The following is a 22,143-nucleotide window of genomic DNA, read 5'->3' as shown; positions in this document are numbered from 1 at the left end:
CCCCGGAGACTTGCAACCAGGGAGCAATGGGCAGCGGCAGCTCATCCCAGATAACCCCCTGGATCCTGTCTCCATGTCCCCTTTTCTCTGACTTCCCAGTGAGCTGACATAAGCGCAGCCTTGGATCACCTCTGTCACTGTGACCTTTTTAAAAAATATATGTTTTTTATTGATATGAGAGAGAGAGAGAGAGAGAGAGAGAGAGAGAGAGAGAGAGAGAGAGAGAGAGGTAAAGTGAGGAGAGAGAGAAACAATTGACATGAGGGAAACATTGGTGTGAGAGAGAAACTTGGATCGGTTGCCTCATACACACCCCACCTGGAATTGAACCCGCAACCTGGGTATGCACCTTAACTGGGAATTGAACCAGCAACCCTTTGGTACATGGGAGGATGCTCAATGAACTGAGCCACACCAACCAGTGCTGTCACTGTGACTTTCCTTTCTCAGTAACTTGTTGACACAAACAGTTAATAAAATGAATTGATCGACAAGGGCCAAAACGATTTTTAAAGCATCTAATTTAAGCTCTTATAATTGTTTGAACAGAATCCCAAAACTATGAAACTGGAAGAAACCTTAAATATCTTTTAGTCCAGCCATTTCCTTTGGCAGATGAATGAACTAAAACCCAAGAAGTGGGGAGACTTACTAGATACTCAGTGTGGATATAAGACAAAAATATAGCTTGTCGATTACTACCCATAGTGTTTTCACCATACCAGTACTTTGCTTTATTAACCTTTGTTGTGGTTATTTTAACAACTAACATTTATCCTGTGTTCAATGTGTGTTGGCAATATCCCCAAATCTTTACATAGATTGCCTCACCTAATCTCCACAATAATCCTAGGAGGAATGACACTGTTACTATCCTATTACTGATGAGAGAACCAAGATGGGTTTCCCTAAGATCTGCCCACCTGTAACACTCAGAGGCTAGGATTGAACTCAGGCAGCCAGATTCCAAAATCTGTGGTTTTCGCTAGCATATTTAAAATTGTCACCATGTTCCTAAAGTTATGCTAGCAGTTTTTCAATTTTCAATTCCACATCAGAGCCAAACCTGCTCTCTTCGGAGTACTGCTTCTTGAATAAAAATCTATATTTTCTCCACACCACATCTTTTTTTAAAAAAATATATTTCTTTATTGATTTCAGAGAGGAAGGGAGAAGGAGAGAGAGATAGAAACATCAATGATGAGAGAGAATCATTGATTGGTTGCCTCCTGCATGCCCCCCACTGGGGATCAAGCCATCAAGCCGGCAACCCAGGCATGTGCCCTTGGCCGGAATCGAACTTGGGACCCTTCAATCCGCAGGCTGACACTTTATCCACTGAGCCAAGCCGGCCAGGGCTCTCCATACCACATCTTAATGAGAAGCATGATTACTTAACACACAGTCTCCACGTATGAATATGATATGCTATGCATGTGGGTAAAGGCCATTCTGCTTTGAAAAATCTGAAGACTAAACTGCTGGTCTTCTTTAATCCTAGCCAATGCTATACCTGCTCAGTCTTTTCCTTGTGTTTCCTAGGGGGTGACTGTGCTACCTTAATGAAGAACATGGGTCCTCTCCCTGTTGATATGGCCCGGATGTACTTTGCTGAGACGGTCCTGGCCTTGGAATATCTGCACAATTATGGAATTGTTCACCGGGATTTGAAGCCAGACAAGTATGTATACTGATGAAATATATCTTTTTTTTACACAATATAAAAGTTTTCTTACGTCTATAAAACTATTTTCTTTTAATGCTGTTTTACACATTTTAAAATCTTCCCATAATGTGCTCAAGTGAGTTATTTTAAAGTATATATGGTAATTCTTTAAAGCTATGATGCTTATAATAATAGCTTATAGGGAACAAAAGAAAAAGACGACTTTAAAGCCAGGGTTAGTTGATTTTTTTTAAAGGCTTTATTCTATAAACTAGTGAATAGTTACATACACTACTACTAGTTTTCTGGATAGTCTCTGTCATACTTACATAATCTTTTTCTACTGAAAGGTGATATGCTTGATATTCTATTCTGTTTTACTCATAATTTAATGTAAAAAATTTTAATCTATATAGAGTTCATTATGGTATCTGATTTGAGACACAGATAGACTATTTTTCTCCAAATGACTAGTTATTCATCTTGATGCCAGTTATTAAATGTTTCATGCTTTCTTCACATCTGAAAAGCCTCTAAATGCATCCCCTGTTAGTATGTATAGCTTCTATGTATGCAGAGAATCGAATGATACCTATAACTCATGTTCAGTCCAGAAAATTTGGAAAGTGGAAAAAACCATTTTTCTTTATATAGTTTTAGTAATGCACAACATTACTGAGCAAAGACAAGTATTAGAATTTTAGCATATTTCCTTTTAGTAGCTTTTTTACCTCAACTCCTCTGTTCCTGTAATTGTTAATTAACATTTTGATTTTCTTCTAAAATGAAAAATTTTAAAAATATAAACTCATAAAGCTGTCAAACGTGAATGTGTTGCATGTATAAGAAATGTAGGTTTTGTGCTAATGAGCAGAAATTTAAATTCAACCCAGAAGTTGAAATCTGAAACAATGCTACATTTTCCAGTCCACATTCCTTATCTTGTGTCTCATTTGAGTCACAGATGGGTTGCTTATCTTAGTTCCTGATGTGTGACATGGTATATGATTGTAGCCCTTTCTCCTCTGTTTTCTTATTCCGAAAATAGATGTCAGAGTTCCACACTGGAATTTTCTGAGAGTTTCAGGTTGTAGATGATAGTGTATGTGGCTGCTCCAGCAAAGATCAGCTGTGCCTGGTCTCTGGCCTTCCCTTGTGAATTACACTCAGCTGCCAGATGCATGTATTTGACATCTTCCTGTGACTTTATCTCTTCCTGGGCTGGGTTTCTCATAAGGTTGACACCTATATACTAAAGAGTCTTACAGTTGACAAGAGAAGGGAGAGAGTTAAAAAAAAAGAATGAGCTGCAAAGTGAGCGTTGTAATGTATGTCCTTCTGCTTCATAGTTTGTTGGTCACCTCCATGGGGCACATCAAGCTGACAGATTTTGGATTATCCAAGGTGGGACTGATGAGCATGACTACCAATCTTTATGAGGGTCATATTGAGAAGGATGCCCGCGAGTTCCTAGACAAACAGGTAAGCGTGCATGCTGTTCATGTCTACAGAGAAATACAGAGTGCGACATTGCCAGTGAATTTCGGATCAACATCGGTACCGAGGGTTTAGATGTCTATATAGGCCTTACATTTAATAAAGTGCAAATTGCCTCCATTTTTCTCCATGGGCCTCTTTGAACTGTCCATTCCTCCCCCAACATTATGGTCTATTAGCAAGATGAACGGCCTAATTGCACACAAGTAAGAGTGTGAGAGAGACAAATGGAAAACTGTTTTTGTAAGGAATTCAGGAGTCTCAGTAGAGTACTCGTGAAGCTCATGATGCATCGTGCAATCACGGGTGCTAAAATCCGGGCCATGGCCCATTTCCCTTTAAGCATGCCTCATTACCATGTGCCCACAATCTGTTCATTGTAAAGTTACTTACGGTAAACACATCTCAACTGTCATGCTTTTATAAAGTACCCAGGATGTGAATATATTTGGGCCATACAAATGCTAAAACTATCTCTGAGAGTGACGGATAAAAAAGGCATGATTTTAAATTTAAGGCTTACAGATGTTTTTAATACTGTAAAATAGGCAAAGCTACCAACAGGGTCAAGCAATTGGTTTGAAATGGCACGTTACAGATAGTTTGACATTAGGGTAGAATTGTAAATTTCCCTTCTTCGGTATTTACAGGATTTATTGCCTTTGGTATTAGGGATGCCAACTTATCAGTGCTGTTTTTACGTTCTTTGTCCATGTGGTTGAGCAGGTGCACTCTGGGCAAAATAATTGATGCTTGGCCCTGCTGCTCATTTTAATTTACGTCCAATATTCCAATTATTCTAATATTGCAATCATCTTTTAGGTCTGCGGCACACCTGAATACATTGCCCCAGAAGTGATTCTGAGGCAGGGCTATGGGAAGCCTGTGGACTGGTGGGCCATGGGCATTATCCTCTATGAATTTCTGGTTGGATGCGTGCCATTCTTTGGGGACACTCCAGAAGAGCTGTTTGGACAAGTCATCAGTGGTAAATATCATCAGGCGTTATCTTTAAGCCCCTGTTGGGAAGCAGCCATTTAATGTAATTTTATGAAGTATCACTGAATTGACTACTAAAATGTTAACCTTTGTCAAACAATTTAGCCAACAGATTAAGAGAACTCACTCATCATCGCACATAACTGACTTTCATAATATCGAGAGAGCAGTTTGGCTTGAAAATCGATCTGAGGAAGTTTTGTTAACATGGAATTTGGAAATATACTGGCAATGTAACTGATTTTTATGGTGTGCTTTTTCTGCAAAAGAAATTGGTGTGGGACTTGCAAATGAGTTCATTGCTGTCCAGTCTTCCTTTCCATAATAGCAAAGTTGCGCCCGGGAAGAGAAGGTTAATGTGGGTAACATTTACATAAATGGGAAAAATGGCTAAAGGCACAACAAAGAAATTAACAAAAATGTAATAAATCCTAAAACAAATGTCTACCAAATAATAAATAATGAGAATGGGAAGGAAGCAAATTTAATCCACAGATTGTTAATGATTTCATTGGTAGTTATTATGGTGGAATGTTATTTCTGTAACAGCTGTTCGTCTTTCATTTAAAATTCAATAACCTTTAGATCTTAACCTGCAAAGCTGACCCTAACTATTATGTGGCTCCTGGCAAAACTAAATGATAATTAAATAGGCTCTATTACTACCCTACCTGCTGTGTTTATAAATTTACCCTAAGCATAGATCAAAAAGGCCTCTTTTCTCAAAGTTTGTCAGTCATTACTGATATCCCCATCACCTTCCTCTGGTTCATTCTGGACTGCATTTATGGGATCCAACCATGGGAATGGGAGGGAATTCATTTTGGAGCCCTTTAACCACAGCATTATTTTCTGTCATTGACTTTGCAAGTCAGGCGTATTTGTAAACTTTAACAAAGTAGATTTGTGAATTGCCTGCAGTGAATAACCCTTTTATACAATATCTGAGCTGTTTATGGATTTATAACTAGGCTGTTTTCTGACACTCCAAGGCCTGAATGGCAAGAGGAATCAACTGTTTAATTAACACAAGCAGCAAATGCTGGCTTTGTTCTCCATGCCTTACGGCTCAGATGCATATTCATGTTTTATTTTCCAAATCAGATTTAAACTGCAGCAGAGGAAGCTAGAGGCAGGCACACACAGAAACAACTCATGTTTTTATTGCATTTCCATACACACAAGCATGCATACCTATCTTTAGGCAAACGCCTTTAGAATGTAGAACATAGTCTAATATTTATGACAGATTTTAAATACTTCTATTACTATGATTACTTTGAACTTTTTTTTTCTTCTTTGGCATTAGCATTTGGACCTTTCCTTTGTCTCTGGAAATAGTTACATTTACGAAATTACTTTCTGCTTCTTGGAGCTGCAGAACTCTATAGTTGAGGATAGTAGGAGAGAAAGCCTTACTCAGATGATCCCTGAATGGGTGACTACCTGAAATGCAGGTGTTTAGAGTTGCCACTCTATGACATCCTTTTCATAACTAGAAAGAGCAATTTGTTGTGAGCCATTTTCACCAAAGAAATATGAATCAACAAGGTGAAGGAAAGATACCGCTTATTGAGCAGTGTCTCCCTGCCTTGCTGAAAGCTGTGCTCTTTGTGTCTTATGAAACAGGCTTCTAAAACTTGCCTGAGCCTAGGAATCAACTGGAGAGCCTGTTAACATGCTCTCTCTGATTCAGTGGGTCCGGGGTGGGGCCTGAAAGCCTGCCTTTCTAACAAACTCCCAGGGCACGTCCATGTGTTGGGGCATGGACCACCATTTGAGCAATAAAGTTGTAAACGACTTCCCTTCCTTCTAGATGAGATCAACTGGCCCGAGAAGGATGAGGCACCACCGCCAGACGCCCAAGATCTGATCACCTTGCTGCTCAGGCAGAACCCCCTGGAGAGACTGGGAACAGGTTAGAGCACATGTGCTTTAATTTTGCTAATACGCAGGAAATAGTGTCTGTGTGGAACACTCAGAGGTTTGTGTTTGTCTCTCTCTGTTTTTTTTTTTTGCATAGGAAACATCTGTTAGTTGATGTAGAACATGACCACAACACATTATAACAATAGTATTTTGGATTTTTTTTTTCTGACTCAGAGCAGTACACACACTAGGAGCATGGGGTGGTGTTGTTTGTTAGTCCTTGTTGTTGTTGTTGCAAAGCAGAAATTATTCTTAATTTGTTTCAATGAATAAAATTTCTCTGGAAGAAAAATCTCAAAGTCCATGCCACTCTTCGATCCTGCAAAGCATCGGTCTTAAATAATTCAAACAGAGGATTAGAGATGTCCAGCTTTTTTGTTTGGAGTTTTTTAAAAAAATCTGTATCCCCAGAAAGATTGGACCCAGCGTGTTATTAACTACAGGCTTTGAACTGATTACTGGGAAGGAGTGCCTGGGGTTGGACCACGCTGTGCCATTGTGGTGATCAGTGCCAAGGCCAAACCAAGAGGCTAGAGAACTCTGGACTTTCAGGATTAAGGCGATAATAGATTTGTTAGTTGCTGATTATTTTTCCTGACAGTTGTGCTACCAGTTTTTTTATTTCTGCTTCCTCTTTTCCTTTTCTTCCTTATATTCTGATATTTTGAATAAATAGACTTAGAGATCCCAAGATAGAGTCCCAGCCCACCTCACTATGCAGATTTTTATAGATGAAGCCAAATACTAAATATAAACACATACAACACACACACAGTAGACAGTAGCCACAATTTCCAATAGTAAAAATTGGCTTGATGGGTTGTTTTCTGAGCCATTTCATTCTACTGCATTTTAATAGGAATATCAGAAAACATGGAAGAAATGAGTCTTTCCCTCCTTTTCAGGACAAAAACCATTTGCAACAGCTCCAAATATTTATCTCATATTGTTACCCACATTTGCCTATAGCTACTCTAGTTGGGGAGTTCTGTTCTTGCTGAAGTAAGGAATGCTACACCGCCAGAGTTTATGATGATTCATTAAAACCCATGGGCCAAATCTTTATTTTGTAAATAAAGATTTATTGAAACACAGTGATGCCATTCATTCACATTGTTTGTGGCTGTCTTCATGCTGTCGTGGCAAAGTTGAGTAGTCATGACAGACTGGATGGCCCATAAAGCCTAAAATATTTCCTATTTGGCTCTTTACAGAAAAATCTTACAGACTCTGAGTTAGAGAATCAGAATTTAAAATCAGGGCTCAATTGGGAAAACCGTTTTGAGTTGAGTATCTCACTGGAGTCCCATGTGCTCCTTTGCTTTTTCTTTAAAAAAAATAAAATGTTTTTATTGATTTTTAGAGAGAGAGGAAGGGAGAGGGATAGAAAGATAGAATCATCAGTTGGCTGCCTCCTGCACGCCCCCTACTGTGGTTTGAGTCTGCGACCCTAGCCTGAGCCCTGATTGGGAATTGAACATGACCTCCTGGTTCATGGGTCGGCGCTCACCCACCGAGCCACATCGGCCGGGCCCCTTTGCCTTTTTCAGGGGATGAGTGTGCCTTAAACTAGGGAAGGTAGCATCAGGGAAGGTAAGGGCACACAGGCTGGAGTCAGATTGAGTTTAAATCTCAGCTGTGGTCCTGGTTGGGTAGCAGTTGATTAGAGCATCATCCTGATATGCCAAGGTTTCGGGTTCAGTTCCCAGTCAGGGTGCATACAAGAATCAGTCAATAAGTGCATAAACAAGGGGAACAACAAATCAATGTTTCTCTCTCCAAAAAAAACAAACAACAACAACAAAACCCCCAATCAATAAATAAATAATTATAAATCTCAGCTGTGTGACCATGGGCCATTTGTTTCCCTGTCTGTGCCTCATGTCCTCACCTATAAAATGAAGCAGGTAGTAGCACCTCCCAGGATCATTGCGAGGATAATAATAGAACCACGAGGACACTGCCACTGCTGGCACGTCGTCTTCATTTTCTGCGTGTGTCATCTCATGCTTTCCCCTGTGGACTCATGGGATAAAGAAATGGTGGCGCCCCTCCCCCACCTTGGAGCTGATTGAACTCCGTGAACAAAGTCCTTTACCTTTCTTCTCTCTCTGTCTGGTTTTCCTCTTCTCCGAAGTGACTAGCAAACTTGTTATTTCCCTGTGTGACCTGTAGTCAGATGTGCTTTATGGTTCAAAAGATAAGAGCAGCTGTCAAAGAACTGGTGTCAGGGCTCCGTGTGGGGCAGAGTTTTGAGGAGTGATTTTTACTCGCTGGAGAAGCAACGGCATTTTAACAGCGCTCTGCAACAATGCACATATCTATCTGTACGTCCCAGGCAAGTGTCCCAGAGAACCGTTGTCCAAGGTCTGACCAAAATCATACTAGAATCAGCCCACCCTTTCTGAAGAGTCCCCTTCAGTGTTCATGTCAGGTTGGAGTTTCCCCCACTTTAATAGTTTGCCCATTTCCCTCTAAGCATACCTGGGTTCTTGCTGGCCCTTGATTTAGCGAGGCAGGGCCATGGTGATGGTCAGCACATCCATGTTTGTATATCACATGCTGCCAGTTCTCTCTCTGCACATTTTCCCCTTGACTGCTACTTTCAGTCTATTCAGTTTGACAGTTTGGGAAACAAATCTCCCAGCACAAGCTCGAAGGAGACATTTGAAAGCCCCTGCCCAAGCTCTCAGCATGGTCAAGAAGTGCTTCCAGTTGGGTTCGGAGGGAGAGGCTGAGAATCCCTCGGGCCTGCCATGCTGCCTCCAGTGACAGCATTTTGGATTTAATGCATATTTAGCGGGCAAAATAATGCACCGTGAAAATGTGCAAATGCACATTTGCCCCGAGAGACTAGAGAGGCTGAGAAAAGGAGTGTGAAGACCATAATGGATGTTTAAGAAACTTGCATGAAAGGAGAGAAGCGCTCAAGAGAGAACGTTAGTGCCAAGGCATAACCTGCAATTTGGGAGCTTGTTGAACTTGAACTGGACTTTTGAACTTGTAGAGTATTGAGTGGCAGCCTGGCTCATTGGATTTTAGAGCTGCTCAAATGTGACCAACTTCTACCCATGTACCATGGACTCCCACCATGTACTGGAGGTTTGGAGTGGTTTCTCCATTGCCCCTAATCTCAATTTCCTAATCTATAAAAGGGGCATGTTATATACCTCACAGGGTTTTGTGAGGACTAAATGCAAACGTGTTTGCGAAGGTATCTAGTACATTAACCTAGTACAGTGGTTCTCAACCTGTGGGTCGCGACCCCTTTGGCGGTCGAGTGACCCTTTCACAGGGGTCGCCTAAGACCATCCTGCATATCAGATATTTACATTACGATTCATAACAGTAGCAACATTACAGTTACGAAGTAGCAATGAAAATAATTTTATGGTTGGGTCACAACATGAGGAACTGTATGTAAAGGGCCAGAAGGTTGAGAACCACTGACCTAGTACATAATAGGAGCTCAAGAAGTGATTGGTTTCACTTCTCTACCCGGCGAATTCTTAGGAGAGCATCATTTGAGTGAGTTCTGTGTCTGATGATTGCATTTGGCTCATCATGCCGTCACCCCTATTGTGCCAACAGTTTAGCCGAGAGATAATTTTCCCCCGTGTGTCCTTTTCACTGTTTTGTTCCCCATCTCTCCAAACGTTCATGAGAAACAAGACCCAGGGATAAGCACCCTTCGCTCAGCGGGGCACAAAGGCCAGAGGGTGAGGAGTGTGAGCTGGGTCAGCAGTTGGCTGACTCGCTGGGGAACACCGTTTGTCATACACTCTCACCAGCTTGTGCTCCAAAGGGTGGCAGGCAGGGGAGTGAAAAGCAGACACTCTGGACGTGGTTCAGAAGTGCCCTTGGAGCCCTTGGCTCAGGGAACTGTGCTCTTCTGGGCAGATCAGAGCTGCCGTTTGGTGTGGCCATAAGAGCAGCAGCTGAAATGATGGCCGTTGCAGCGTGATGTGTGGTGACCACTAAGTAGGGCTTGACTCTGTGGGCCACACGAAGGGGAAGTTGTCCTTGACACAGTGAGGAAGTTGGATAGATAAATATTTAAGCCCTTTAACTTCTCCGAGATGAGAGCACTAAAAGAAAATGTGGCGGCAGCTGCGTTCAGGACGTTGATTGGATGAGAGCCGGGGTGCATGGAGGACTGGAATTGGACTGTGCAAAGGTGCTGTGACAGCAGCCTCAGGAACAGGCTCTTTGGCTCCGTTCCCCAGGATTGGCAATTGTGAATCCATCTGCAAAGAAGACAAGAAAGATGGCAGGGCAGGATCTGAGCTAAAACCCACCTCCCTTCTATGACCTATGGCTTATGGCACAGAAGGTGGACGTGGGTGTTTTCAGTCAGACCTCGCCCAGCCCTCTAAACCTTACTCTCAGGGGATTGTGGTCCAGTTTCTTGTCGCTTACTCTTAGTTCCCCTACCCAGAAATGGAGTTGATAGTGCCTACTTTGGGGGGTTACTTTCAGTGACGGGTTAAAGGAACCGCAGCGCCTCTGGTCTCCAGTGCAGTACTTGTCAGGCCTCTGGTGACGCTGCCAGTACTTAGCTGTTGTCATCAGCATCCGACTTCAGCGTTGTGCTGTGAGCACGGGGAAGGCCTGCATGCGACCTGGATAAAGACTCTAATCAAATGCTTTGTAAAGAAGAACCCATTTCCGCTTCTGGGGGTGATTTTCCACTCTGCTCTTTTCTCTCTACTCCATTGTTTTCAGAAGACTAGTTTCCCTGACTGGGTTTAGAGGTCTGACCTGCACTGTGGACTAGAGGGGACTGCTGGGGACAGAGCCCCATTCGAACCATGCAGACAGCCCCGCCCCTCCACTCCAAGACCCATACCCGTTATTCATTCATCTTGCATTTCTCATTCTGTTCCTCCTGTGGCCCCCTGAGGACAGGAGGAGAGAAGCGCGGGTGACAAGTGCATTAGCAAAGCATTTACATCACACCCAGAGGGCATCTCCTGGCAGGGAGGCTGACTAGACCTTGGTATCAGTCTTGGGAGACTCTCTCTCTTCTGGGTGATTTCTCAGGGTCCATTCTACCTTATGGCCCTTACCAACAGTGTGTGTGTGTTTGTGGCAGGGCAGCGGCCTCATTCTCATACTCTGACTTTATAGTGTGTGCACCTTCTCTTCACATGGGCATAGTCTGATATTTTGATGGGACCTGCCCTTCACAATCACTCTTTGAAATCATGAACTGAATTAAAAACATTATTTCACTGAATTGTACTATCATGCTGAGTTGGGAAAAAGAAGCCTAAAACTTTGGAATGGTGATTGATTTTCATTCAATGCACTATAAACCTATCAAACGGGTTTCCTGTTTCTTAGTTAAGATTTTGTAATCCACAGAATCTAATTCCTACCTACGTTAATGAGCAATCCAATAAAATTGAATGGTAACCATTATATACTATTTAGGGAAAAATTCATCTTTATTAACCCAACCTCCAGGGGAAATATTGCTGTGAACACATTTTGTGCCTTGTTAGAATTTTTGCGGGTTTGTAATGAGCAAGTGTGCTTGGGGCCAACGTGCGTCCATTTCCCCAGGTTTGGCTTAATGTGATTTTAAGTGGCCACATCATTAACCTTTGAAAAATGGAAGAAGCCCTGGAAAAGTTAACAATGAGGAACCATGCCAGGGCAGCTGCTTTTAGCAACTTCAAATCTGCTGATAAAGTATGGGGGGAATTTGGAGGTGTTTTGGTTGAGGAATGAGCAAGTGAGATTTCCATGACATTTTTCTCTCTGTGTTGGTTTTGGGGTTGGGTGGGGGTGAGTATTGTTCTTCAAAACACTTATTTCCCTTTACTTGGATGAGAGTTTAACCCTTTTGCTTCTGTCCTTCCCCACGTCTCCCCTCTCCTTAGACTGGAACAGTTTGCTGAGACAGAAGGCGGAATTTATTCCCCAGCTGGAATCCGAAGATGACACGAGTTATTTTGATAGTACGTGCATTACCTGACATAAAACATGGCAGAAAATTATCTCTACTTTTCATAGTACCCTCCAAGTCTAGAACCCATGAGTTCTTAGACATACTGTTGCTTTGGTACAGAAAGGAATCATTAAAATACCGAAATTGAACCCTGAAATCCTGAGTAATTGGAACTGTTCCCAAACATTCCTTGCAGCTCGGTCCGAGAAGTATCACCACATGGAGACGGAGGAAGAAGATGACACGAATGATGAAGACTTCAACGTGGAGATAAGGCAGTTTTCCTCGTGTTCACACAGGTTCTCAAAAGTAAGTGAAATATGGCACAAATACGCAGGCTCTCTCTGAGGGACGCTGCCCCTGGCCAGATGTGGGGTACCCCTAAACCGTTGTCAAACCCACCCACAGTATTTTGGAGCTCGGGGTCTCCTGTACTTAAAATTCCTTTTTATTTAGCAAAAGTGACCCCACCATCTTGATAATCCAGAGTCCGTACCCCCTGTATAGATTACAACTCATAAGAGAAGGCTTAGTCCTTGACATAAGCTAAGACCCTTGGGGGTGGTTGATTGAAAGCCTGGTAACCGGTCATAGAAAATGTAAGTTATATTAAAGTGGCCGTTAAAAGTGAAGCTAGAGTTTTGGAAATGATAAAACCGTGGCTGGCAAACTGCGGCTCGCGAGCCACATGCAGCTTTTTGGCCCCTTGAATGTGGCTCTTCCACAAAATAACACGCGCGGGCGCACATACAGTGCAATTGAAACTTCGTGGCCCATGTGCAGAAGTCCATTTTCAGCCTGGGCGAGTCTATTTTGAAGAAGTACTGTTGATATTTGGCCCTGTTGACTAATGAGTTTGCCGACCACTGTGATAGAAGATGATAAAATTGATGTTTGAGAAAGATGCTGCCTTTTTTCTGATAATGGTAAGATTAAAACAAGCAATCAAAACCAAGAAACGTGATATTTCCAACACAAGGCAGTGGGGCCCTGGGAAGATGGACAAGAGCCTAGAAGCCACCTGCCTCCCTTTGCTGTTTGCGGTAGCTGTGCCTTGGCCATGGCGTTGGCATTTTGCATGAATGCTCTTTAGCTCTTCGGTAGCATGTAGTGATTTTAGTGTCCTGCACCTTTTTCTGAGTGACTACCAAGACTGCACCGGCAAAGGGGCCAGCACAGCCCTCCCTGTTTGTAGGAAGGACGTGGAGAGGTGGGGATTTCCCTGGAGGGTATGGTGGCAGGTGTGCCGGAGCCAGGACCCGAGCGTTGACATCACTGAGTGCTGACTTTCCCAGCACCTGTCCTCTGCCCATCAAAGCCAGCCCCTCCACTCTGTTTCCTTCCCGCTGTCTCCTGTTCTTGGCCACTCTCCTCCTAACCCCAGTAAATGTAGATGATGTAAGAGCCATTCCCAGGAGTGTGGCGAAAGTCTGAGCTGGGCAGTAGGCAGTGCCTTCTGGGCTGGGCTCTCAGCTTCCTTGGTTATCTTCCAAGTCTTCCCTGTGGGTCAGCAGAGGTCTCCGATTTCTCAGCTCTCATCCTCTGCAGAAATCCCAGTACCAGCATAGGAAGCTGCCTGACTGTGCATGTAATTTATAAGCCAAACTAATATCTCTGACTCACAACCAAATATGGACTGAATCCGCCCCTCCCCCCCCCCACACACACACTCCACCCCACACATACCTGAAACAAGTCATTTATCCTTCTCTTCACACGCAATTCCAATTCATTTTTCTTCTTCCCACCCCTACCTGGTGGTCATTAAATCTTTTCCTCTGGTTCTCTTTTGCCGATTGACTTCATGGTTAAAAAGTAATCTAAGGTGTGCATCGATCTCCAGGCCCAGAAACCCCAGTGCATCTATGGATTTTGTTTGCAGCTACAAAGTTCATTCCGGATATGGTGAGAGATTGATGCATTCATAGCTCCCTACTCCAAAAGAAAGAAAAAAAAAAGTTACACGTTGACCATTCATCTCAGGACTGAGTAAACAGCATTGGAAAGTACCTTCTGGATACAGTCCCAGTTCATGCTTTAGTCATGTTCTCAGGGTTTGCTCCTGAGATTTGGGTATTTTTTTCTGACAAACTCTTTCAAGACAATATTAATAAGCACTGACTCTTTGCCCTCCAGGTTTTCAGCAGCATAGATCGAATAACTCAGAATGCAGAAGAGAAGGAAGACCCTGGGGACAAAACCAAAAGCACCACTTTGCCATCCACGGAGACGTTAAGCTGGAGTTCGGAATATTCTGAAATGTATGTGAAATGCCTGTTAAGAAACATAAGCCGCAGCTACTAGAGCTGTGGTTCTTAAACCTGAGTGTGCATCAGAGTCACGGGAGGCCTGTGAAAACACAGGGTGCTGGGCCCATCCTCCGTATCTGATCCCCTAGACCCTGAGGGTGAGGGAGAAGGATAGGGGGACCTGAGAGTGAATCTGTGACCCGTTCCCAGGGGATGTCGGTGCTGCAGGCCTGGAGGCCACACTTTGAGAACCACTGCACTAGACATGTCTTCGTTATACTTCTCTAACTTCCATGTGTACCTGGTTTCTTACAAATTCACCTTGAACAGGTCCGGCCGGGTATGTATGTATGCATGACTTTGTTTTTTTTGTTGTTGTTTTTTTCAATTAAGGCAACAGTTATCCACATCCACCTCTTCAGATACTGAAAGCAACAAACATAAGCTCAGTTCTGGCCTGCTTCCCAAACTGGCTATTTCAGCGGAGGCAGAACCAGATGAGGCCGCTCCCTGCCCCGGCGACCTCCGCGAGGAGCCAGAGAAGCCAGTCCTTCCTCCTGCCGAGTGTGCTCAGGAGGAGCCTGAGGTCACCACCCCAGCCAGCACCATCAGCAGCTCCACCCTGTCAGGTAAGCCCTGGGGTGGGGCCTGCCACCCAAACATCACCCCCTCATCCTGGGGCTAGCCTAGCCAGGTAGTGTTTCATGCTGCTACACTCCAACTTCTTGGGCTTGGTGGATGAGCATTAAGAACTAAGGTCAGATGTGTCAGACCCTCCTGAGTGCATGGCCAGCAAACCATCCTTGCTTCAGCTTCACCGGAGAGCCCGCCTCAGCTTCCACAGCTGGGTCAGTGGGATCCTGTGGTGACGGTCAGGACATACCAAGGAAGCATGACCTCTGGTGTTGGTGCAAAGGCAGGTCTTGGGGAGCTGCATCTAACTCACAGTTAGGATAAGGGACAATATCAGATAGTCAAATGGTCAAAATTACCCTAAAAGATGTTGTAAATTACCTGTAAGGCAGTAGAGCAGAAGCCAGTTTTCCCCCTTGTGCTGCAATAGTGGTTTTGTGACGGGGCCAAACCCAATACTTAGCTCTCTGCACTAGACTCTGAGCCAGTACAGCTGGGCACCTACAGCTGGGAGATGCAGGATGGCTTTCCTGCTCCTGGGACCCAGAGGGCAGGGGAGTCAGAAATACCTACCAGATTGGTGCTTTATGTGCATAGGAAACAACCTGACTGCAGACAGAAGCTGCCTTCCCAGCCTCGTAACTGGAGTGAGGAACTCCCGAGGCAACTTGGACTATGCAGGAGGCAGCCCGAGGGCCTGGGCCTTGTCTATGCAAGCACTTGGTCACATTGCTTTTGCGTGAAGTGAGCTCCCTGCCAACAGGAATGGCGTCTTCCTGTGTGTTTTTAATGTTTACTGTAGCATAGATACTTGCTGGCCCTTACAAACGGAGGCGTCCTCATTAGATAATCAACCGTTCACTTCCCTCAGAGCAAACCCTTAAGGTGAATTTAAAATATTATTTGGTTTATAAAAATTTTATGCATAGCATATCCTTCCTCAGAGCAATGTGCATTTATTCTTTAAAAAAACACCCACATGGATGTGGCTTAGGGTTCCTGTCATGTCATAAATGTTTTCATTAAGCCATATTCAATATGTTATGTTGCTAACCATAAATAATTCCAAGATTTTCCGTGAACATTTTTTTAAACTAACTAAATAGTCATAGTGTAATTTTTTAAAAATCGCTTTAAGAAAACAAGTTTGTTTGGGTGGGTTTATTTTAGCCTCTTTAAAAGTTTGGTTCTAGGAAGGAGACTTGACTTGGGGTGGAAAACACATACAATGTACAAATGATGTATTACAGAATTGTACAGCTGATACCTATATTATTTTATTAACCAATGTCACTCCAATAATATCAAGAAATAAGTAAGAAAAAAAGTTTAGTTCTATAGAGGAACTTCATATGTACTTGTAGTTTATCGTGGGTGGAAATAATGTGGGTTTTTTTTTTTCTTTCCCCTGGTCACCTTAGTTCTGTTTCCATTAGGATAATTCCACTTGTCCAAATCCTATAAAGCCAAGAGAATAGCAGTGTATTAATAGTGTAGAAACAACATAGTAATCTAGGATCCCTGACCATATTTAGTCATCTTGGTAATCAAATCAGTATTTTATATTTCTAGTTACTAAGGTCTGTATTTGTTTCTAAGTTTATTTTCTTACTCTGAATAGAGTATATTTACCTCCATTTAAAACTTACTCTTAATATGGTGAATTGCTGATGATCTCTTAGTCTCCTCAGCCTACTCACTATTAGAAAGGTAGGAGGTAAAGGGAGGGAAATGGTGTCTAAGCATTTGATAGATGACTTTCATAATTAAAAAAAAAGTCTGCCTTGGTCCTGCCATGCATTTTGATTAATAGATTCAAACCACCTTTCTCTCTGGCTCCCCCATACACTCACTAAAAATAATCAAAGACCTTGGGGGCTGCACAGAACAGAGAGAGGAGCTGATTTGCTCATAGCCAAGGGTAATTAGGGAATCTGAAAGCCGTGACTGCAGGAAAATTAAATTTGTTGATTTTCATATTGCTCCACCATCAAGAAGAAAGAACCCTTGACATTTCTAGAACATTAAGGTGACATTATCCGCCATTGGCAGGGAGGAGGCACGTGCTTGGTGCAGTGCTGTGAAATGCGATGGCGAGGCGAGAGGAGAGCGGGTCAAGGTGACACTCTCTGTTCACACTCTGGCCTTTAGGGAAGGTTTCTCTCTTTTCATGACCATGTTGTATGTGGATCAGAAAAAAGTACAAGTCCTGAAGTAGTGCTCCATGGCATCCAACGGAGTATTCATTGTCAGGAGATTCGGCTTTTCGGTTTATACTCGTCAGTGATCTTATCCAAACCAAATTAGAAAGAAGGGAGTGTGTACCTTACCCCGAAGTAAGCTTGAGGTCGTTGAGATGAGATTTTTGATTTGTGAAGCAGTTTTTTATCAAGTCCTTCAGCAATGGATTTCTTTATTTAGAATGAATGGAACTGATATACTCTTAAGCAAGATTGAGTTTGGCATAAAGAAAGACTGTTGGTAGTGGCCTTAAGATTGTCTTCCTTTGTCGGTCAGATGGGTGTTGCATACAAGTCCATGCATCTTTTCCCGAACCCACGCAAGTAGGTGGCCACAGACAGTGCTGTGCCCTAGCCCACTCTCTCAAATCCCAGGCTTGCCTTAGCTTGCACCCCCTTCTGGAGTGTGTGCCACCCCCCGTAACCTAGGGCCAAACTTCAACTGTGCATTCGAGTGGTGTGTAGGTAGCATTGTGACAGAAGTGTTAGTTAAGTCTAATTAAGCACAGCACTTTTCAAGGCAAAGGATGTCCTATGGTCAGCACTTTAAAATGTGCTGGCTAGTCTTTCAAAAGATCATTTATAATGGTATTAAATTCTCTGTATGGATTAGAAATCTTAAGGGGATGATAGTTTGGATGATTTATTAAAGCACAGGCTCATAATTTAGCATTTAGAAGTAAAAATGAAATAAGCATTTATTTTTCTGAAAAAAAAAAAAAACACCCCACAAGATATAGCATCAGTAATTTAAAAAATAAAACAACAACAAAAAAGCAAAAAGCACTGGTCGCCTGTGAAAGAAAGAGAAGTAGAGACCGGGATGGCCACTTAACTCCCCTCTGGGGGCCTCAGCACCTCACTCTGAGCAAGAACATTTTTACTTCCGGACTGTGCAGTCACCTGACCGACATCAGTGATGGTCCGTCTCTGCACCCTCCCATGAGGTTATAATCTCTGATCATCCTCTGCTGAAGGCACTTCTCATTTTTTTAACTAAAAATATCTCCTCCAGTTAACAAGAAAGGTTAATAAGATTTAAAAACAGGCATGGCTGGCGTAGAGGGGAAGGGAAGCCTCTTCCCACTAGTCTATTAACTTGAGGGCAGATCAGCGTGCAGAACACTGTCTAGTGCAGCGGTTCTCAACCTGTGGATCGCGACCCCTTTGGGGGTCGAACGACCCTTTCACAGGGGTCGCTTAAGACCATCGGGAAACACATATATAATCACATATTGTTCACTATGCTTTAATTATGTTCAATTTGTAACAATACAATTGGGGGTCACCACACCATGAGGAACTGTATTAAAGGGTGGCGGCATTAGGAAGGTTGAGGACCACTGGTCTAGAGTAAAAGCCAGGAAGGAGTAGTGAGCCACTGAGTAACGTAGCCAGTAATATCCTTTGTCTTGTCCTATGAAGTTTACAAGGAGCTTAGAGAATGAAAGGGGTGAGGAGTCAAAGGAGACACTTAAGTACTTTCTGTAAGTTACATACCTAAGCCTAGTGTGAGGTGTGTACTAGGAAGATGGTGGGGGATCACACGGGCTTACGTCTACGTGACATGATTAAATGACGTCCAGATATCAAAAACCATCATGACCAGCATTCCTAGTGAGGATCATCGCTATCAGAGGACAGTATACAGTAGGAGGTCATGGTGTGCATAAAAGTGATGCATGCTTCCTAGCATGGTGGAGGGGGGGCAGACGAGGGTTGTGAAATATAGATTCTAGAAAGTAATTATTCTACTCAAACGTAGTCATTGATGTTAGCAGGCATATTCAAGTAGAATGAAACCCCTTTCATCTTTCCTCTCCACGTCACCTTTCTCAAACCAGTTGTGTTTTTGATGTTTGCTGACACCGTCCGGATCAAGAGCCACATGGGAGTATGTTTCCCAGCGTTTGTCCTTCCTTCTCCCTCTCTTTTCCCCTTTCCCCTCCTCTCCTACCCCAAATTTTTCTTGAACGTGTTTATCCCTTCTTCTTTGTGCAGTTGGCAGTTTTTCAGAGCACTTGGATCAGATAAATGGACGAAGCGAGTGTGTGGACAATACAGATAATCCCTCCAAGCCACCCAGTGAACCCGCTTCTCACATGGCTCGGCAGCGCTTAGAAAGCACAGAGAAAAAGAAAATCGCGGGGAAAGTCACCAAGTCCCTTTCCGCCAGTGCTCTGTCCCTCATGATCCCAGGAGGTAGCGTGGCGTCTGCTTGCATGAACTTGTGTGGTTTGTGCATGTACACCCCCTCCCCACCCGGGGCCCAGTGTGGAATGCTGACTGAGGTGCAGGACTGCTTAGAGCAATAAGCAAGGGGTCCCAGCCCAGCTCGCTAGAGCTCCTCCTGCAGGCCCCCAAGCTCCCAGAGAGCAGTGGGCCTCACGTCTTCTCCCTTCTTCCTGCATCAGGAAACGAGGCAGCCTTCCTTCCCAACAAAGCCTTATTTCTTTTATTTGTTTTCTTTCCTTTTCTTTTCTTCCCCTTCCAGGTTAAGGGATAAATTTCCCTCCTGAATAATTTTTCTCCCCTACACTATGCCTCATTTATATACTTTACAGAGCTATTTACAGCATCTGTGTTGGAAAGCTGAGTCTAGTTTTTTCACCTAATTAATGAGGAAATGACAGAAAAAACATAGCTTTTTATTTCTGGGATGCAAAGAGTCACAGACAGCACTGAAATTATAAGTTTTCCCAGCCCTGTCTGTTGAGCTATGCTTCCTCCTACTGGTAGTCAAATCATTTTCCGCCCTATATTAGAAAACGGGGTTAATTATGGTTTTATTGAATTGCAGTGTTTTTTCACAACTTGGTTTTGCCTGTAGTAGTCACTAAGTCAGTAGTAATTCCACTGGCAGAGATGAGATATGCACCCTGGTGGTTGATTGTGGCTTATCATTCAAGCGGCAGCGTGGTAGAGTGAAAGAGGCAATTGGACTCCATGGCAGATGGCTTGCACGTGGAAGAATCCAGACCATGTATAAAAGAGATTGTTTACATTTTTGAAATTGGTGCAGAAAGAAACCGGAGATAAACAAATGCTCATTTGGGGGTAGCGCTCACCTTACCATCTTCTGTTTGCTGGGAGGCATCCATTTGTCACCATAAAGCAAGACCCTACCCCTTTAGCTTACGTGTCTGTCCGTACCCAAAGGCAGTGGCCCGAGTGCAGCTGCTGCCGGGAAGGTAAGTGTGGAGTGGCCCAGTCACTTCTGAAAGCTGATGAGAAAGCCCGCATCTGGGTAAAGTAGGGCAACTATTTAACTTGGGGAGATAAGGGAAACCATCTTGAGGTAAAGGACCCAAGGCAAGCATGTCAAACTCATGGCTGGCGGGCCTTTTAAAGGAGGTGTGCATCCCGCCGGCTGCAAGTTTGACATGCTTGATCCAAGTCCTGGCCTTTCATCAATTTGGATCGCATATCCACCCCGTCCTCTTCTCGCTTGCATGTTTTGAAGTCCCCCGCCCACCAGTGTATGTCTTTTGAATAGACAGAAGGTCGCCAGCAAAAGAACACCGAGCGGCCGCATGAGGTCAGAGAGTGAAGGGGCATGGGCAGTGGCACGTTTAGCTCATTGTTCTGCTTTGCACAGACATCTGAGTGGGAACGAGTGAGGGTACGGATGCTCTCAGCTTCCTGTGGCCACACGGCGACTCGCCACCCTGCTGCGTCTTCCGCAGCGTGGCGTTCTGTAGCCTCGCTCCCGCTGAGCTCACATTTCAACCGCAGCATCCTTTGTAGATTATTCTTTTCCTCACATGCACAGTCTCACATGACCAGTGGAAATCTGCGTAGATTCACACGGCTGGAACAATGACATGAACTATACATTACAAGGCGTTTGCTTATAAAACAAGGAAAGGGAGCAGAATCGGTGTTTTGGATTGTGAACCAAGTTCCTTTCAAATTTCTCTGTTTCACCTGCATTGTCCTCTCGGAAACCTTATTAGAAATGCAGGTGATACAGGAAGAGAATCACTTGTAACCATAGTAATAAGGAGTGATTCTTTTATTAAAAAAAGTTACCATTTCAGTGCTTTCTTGATTCAATATTTTAGTCAGTACTAGTTCAATAATATGATGTAAAAACAGCGGGGGAAATTACACCTTTCTTTCCTGGCCATGGGTGTTTGAAAAGGACTATGTGAAAGTTGTTTAGGGCAAGAGTTGGAGCCTGAGAATCTTTTACTCTAGTCCACACGGTCTGCTCTGTGGGCGTGAACTTCAAATTCGTGCACCTATGAGTTGTCCCTTTAAGTGAAATAAAATGCATTAAATAGCATCACAGCTAGATAGTAGCTAAGTGCTGTGTGTGTTTTAATTAGCATAGAGAACTAAGAAATCATACCTTTAGTTTATGAAATGAAAGCTCATTAAAATACAGACACTTTCGAAGTTTCCTTGGCAGACCTCTGTTTTGAAATCCATACTGCTTACCCATAGGGATATTTTTATATTATTTCTCCTTTACTTTTCTGCTAGAATGAATGCATTTGTTTTGCAACCACGCTCCCAATCCCAGCAGGGCTGACGTGGTGAGGGCTGGCTGCATGCATGCGTGTGTGGCCAGCATGGGTGTTGATGACTGGCCTCTTCGTTGCAGATATGTTTGCCGTTTCCCCGCTGGGGAGTCCAATGTCTCCCCACTCCTTGTCCTCGGACCCTTCTTCTTCACGGGATTCCTCTCCCAGCCGGGACTCGTCCGCAGCCTCTGCCAGTCCGCATCAGCCCGTGGTCATCCACAGTTCGGGGAAGAACTATGGGTTCACCATCCGAGCCATCCGGGTGTACGTGGGCGACAGTGACGTCTATACAGTGCACCACATCGTTTGGGTAAGACCAGCAGTCTCTCGTCCTTGTTACTTTTTATTCCCAGCCACACTGGGGAATGGGTGAGTGGGCTAAGACAGACATAACAGCAAATATATTTTCTGTTGAGCTGGAATTTGGGACCTGTTCCACTTTCCT

The 22,143-nt window shown here is 43.6% G+C and overlaps 1 protein-coding gene across 1 annotated transcript in view; it reads left to right on the top strand.

Moving 5' to 3' along the window:
* MAST4 (microtubule associated serine/threonine kinase family member 4) overlaps nt 1-22,143 on the top strand; it is a 383,523-nt gene that overhangs the window by 345,735 nt on the left and 15,645 nt on the right. The window contains 11 exon segments of the mRNA XM_015563109.1: nt 1,543-1,681; nt 3,016-3,148; nt 3,986-4,151; nt 5,979-6,092; nt 9,016-9,034; nt 11,933-12,057; nt 12,244-12,356; nt 14,184-14,308; nt 14,690-14,925; nt 19,171-19,371; nt 21,779-22,008. Coding sequence (XP_015418595.1) covers nt 1,543-1,681; nt 3,016-3,148; nt 3,986-4,151; nt 5,979-6,092; nt 9,016-9,034; nt 11,933-12,057; nt 12,244-12,356; nt 14,184-14,308; nt 14,690-14,925; nt 19,171-19,371; nt 21,779-22,008 — 1,601 coding nt within the window.

This window comes from Myotis davidii, unplaced genomic scaffold (genome assembly GCF_000327345.1).
Source record: "Myotis davidii unplaced genomic scaffold, ASM32734v1 scaffold135, whole genome shotgun sequence".
Lineage (NCBI taxonomy): Eukaryota > Metazoa > Chordata > Mammalia > Chiroptera > Vespertilionidae > Myotis > Myotis davidii.
The sequence above is the reverse complement of the archived record's forward strand: the minus strand, read 5'-3'. Positions and strand labels throughout refer to the sequence as shown.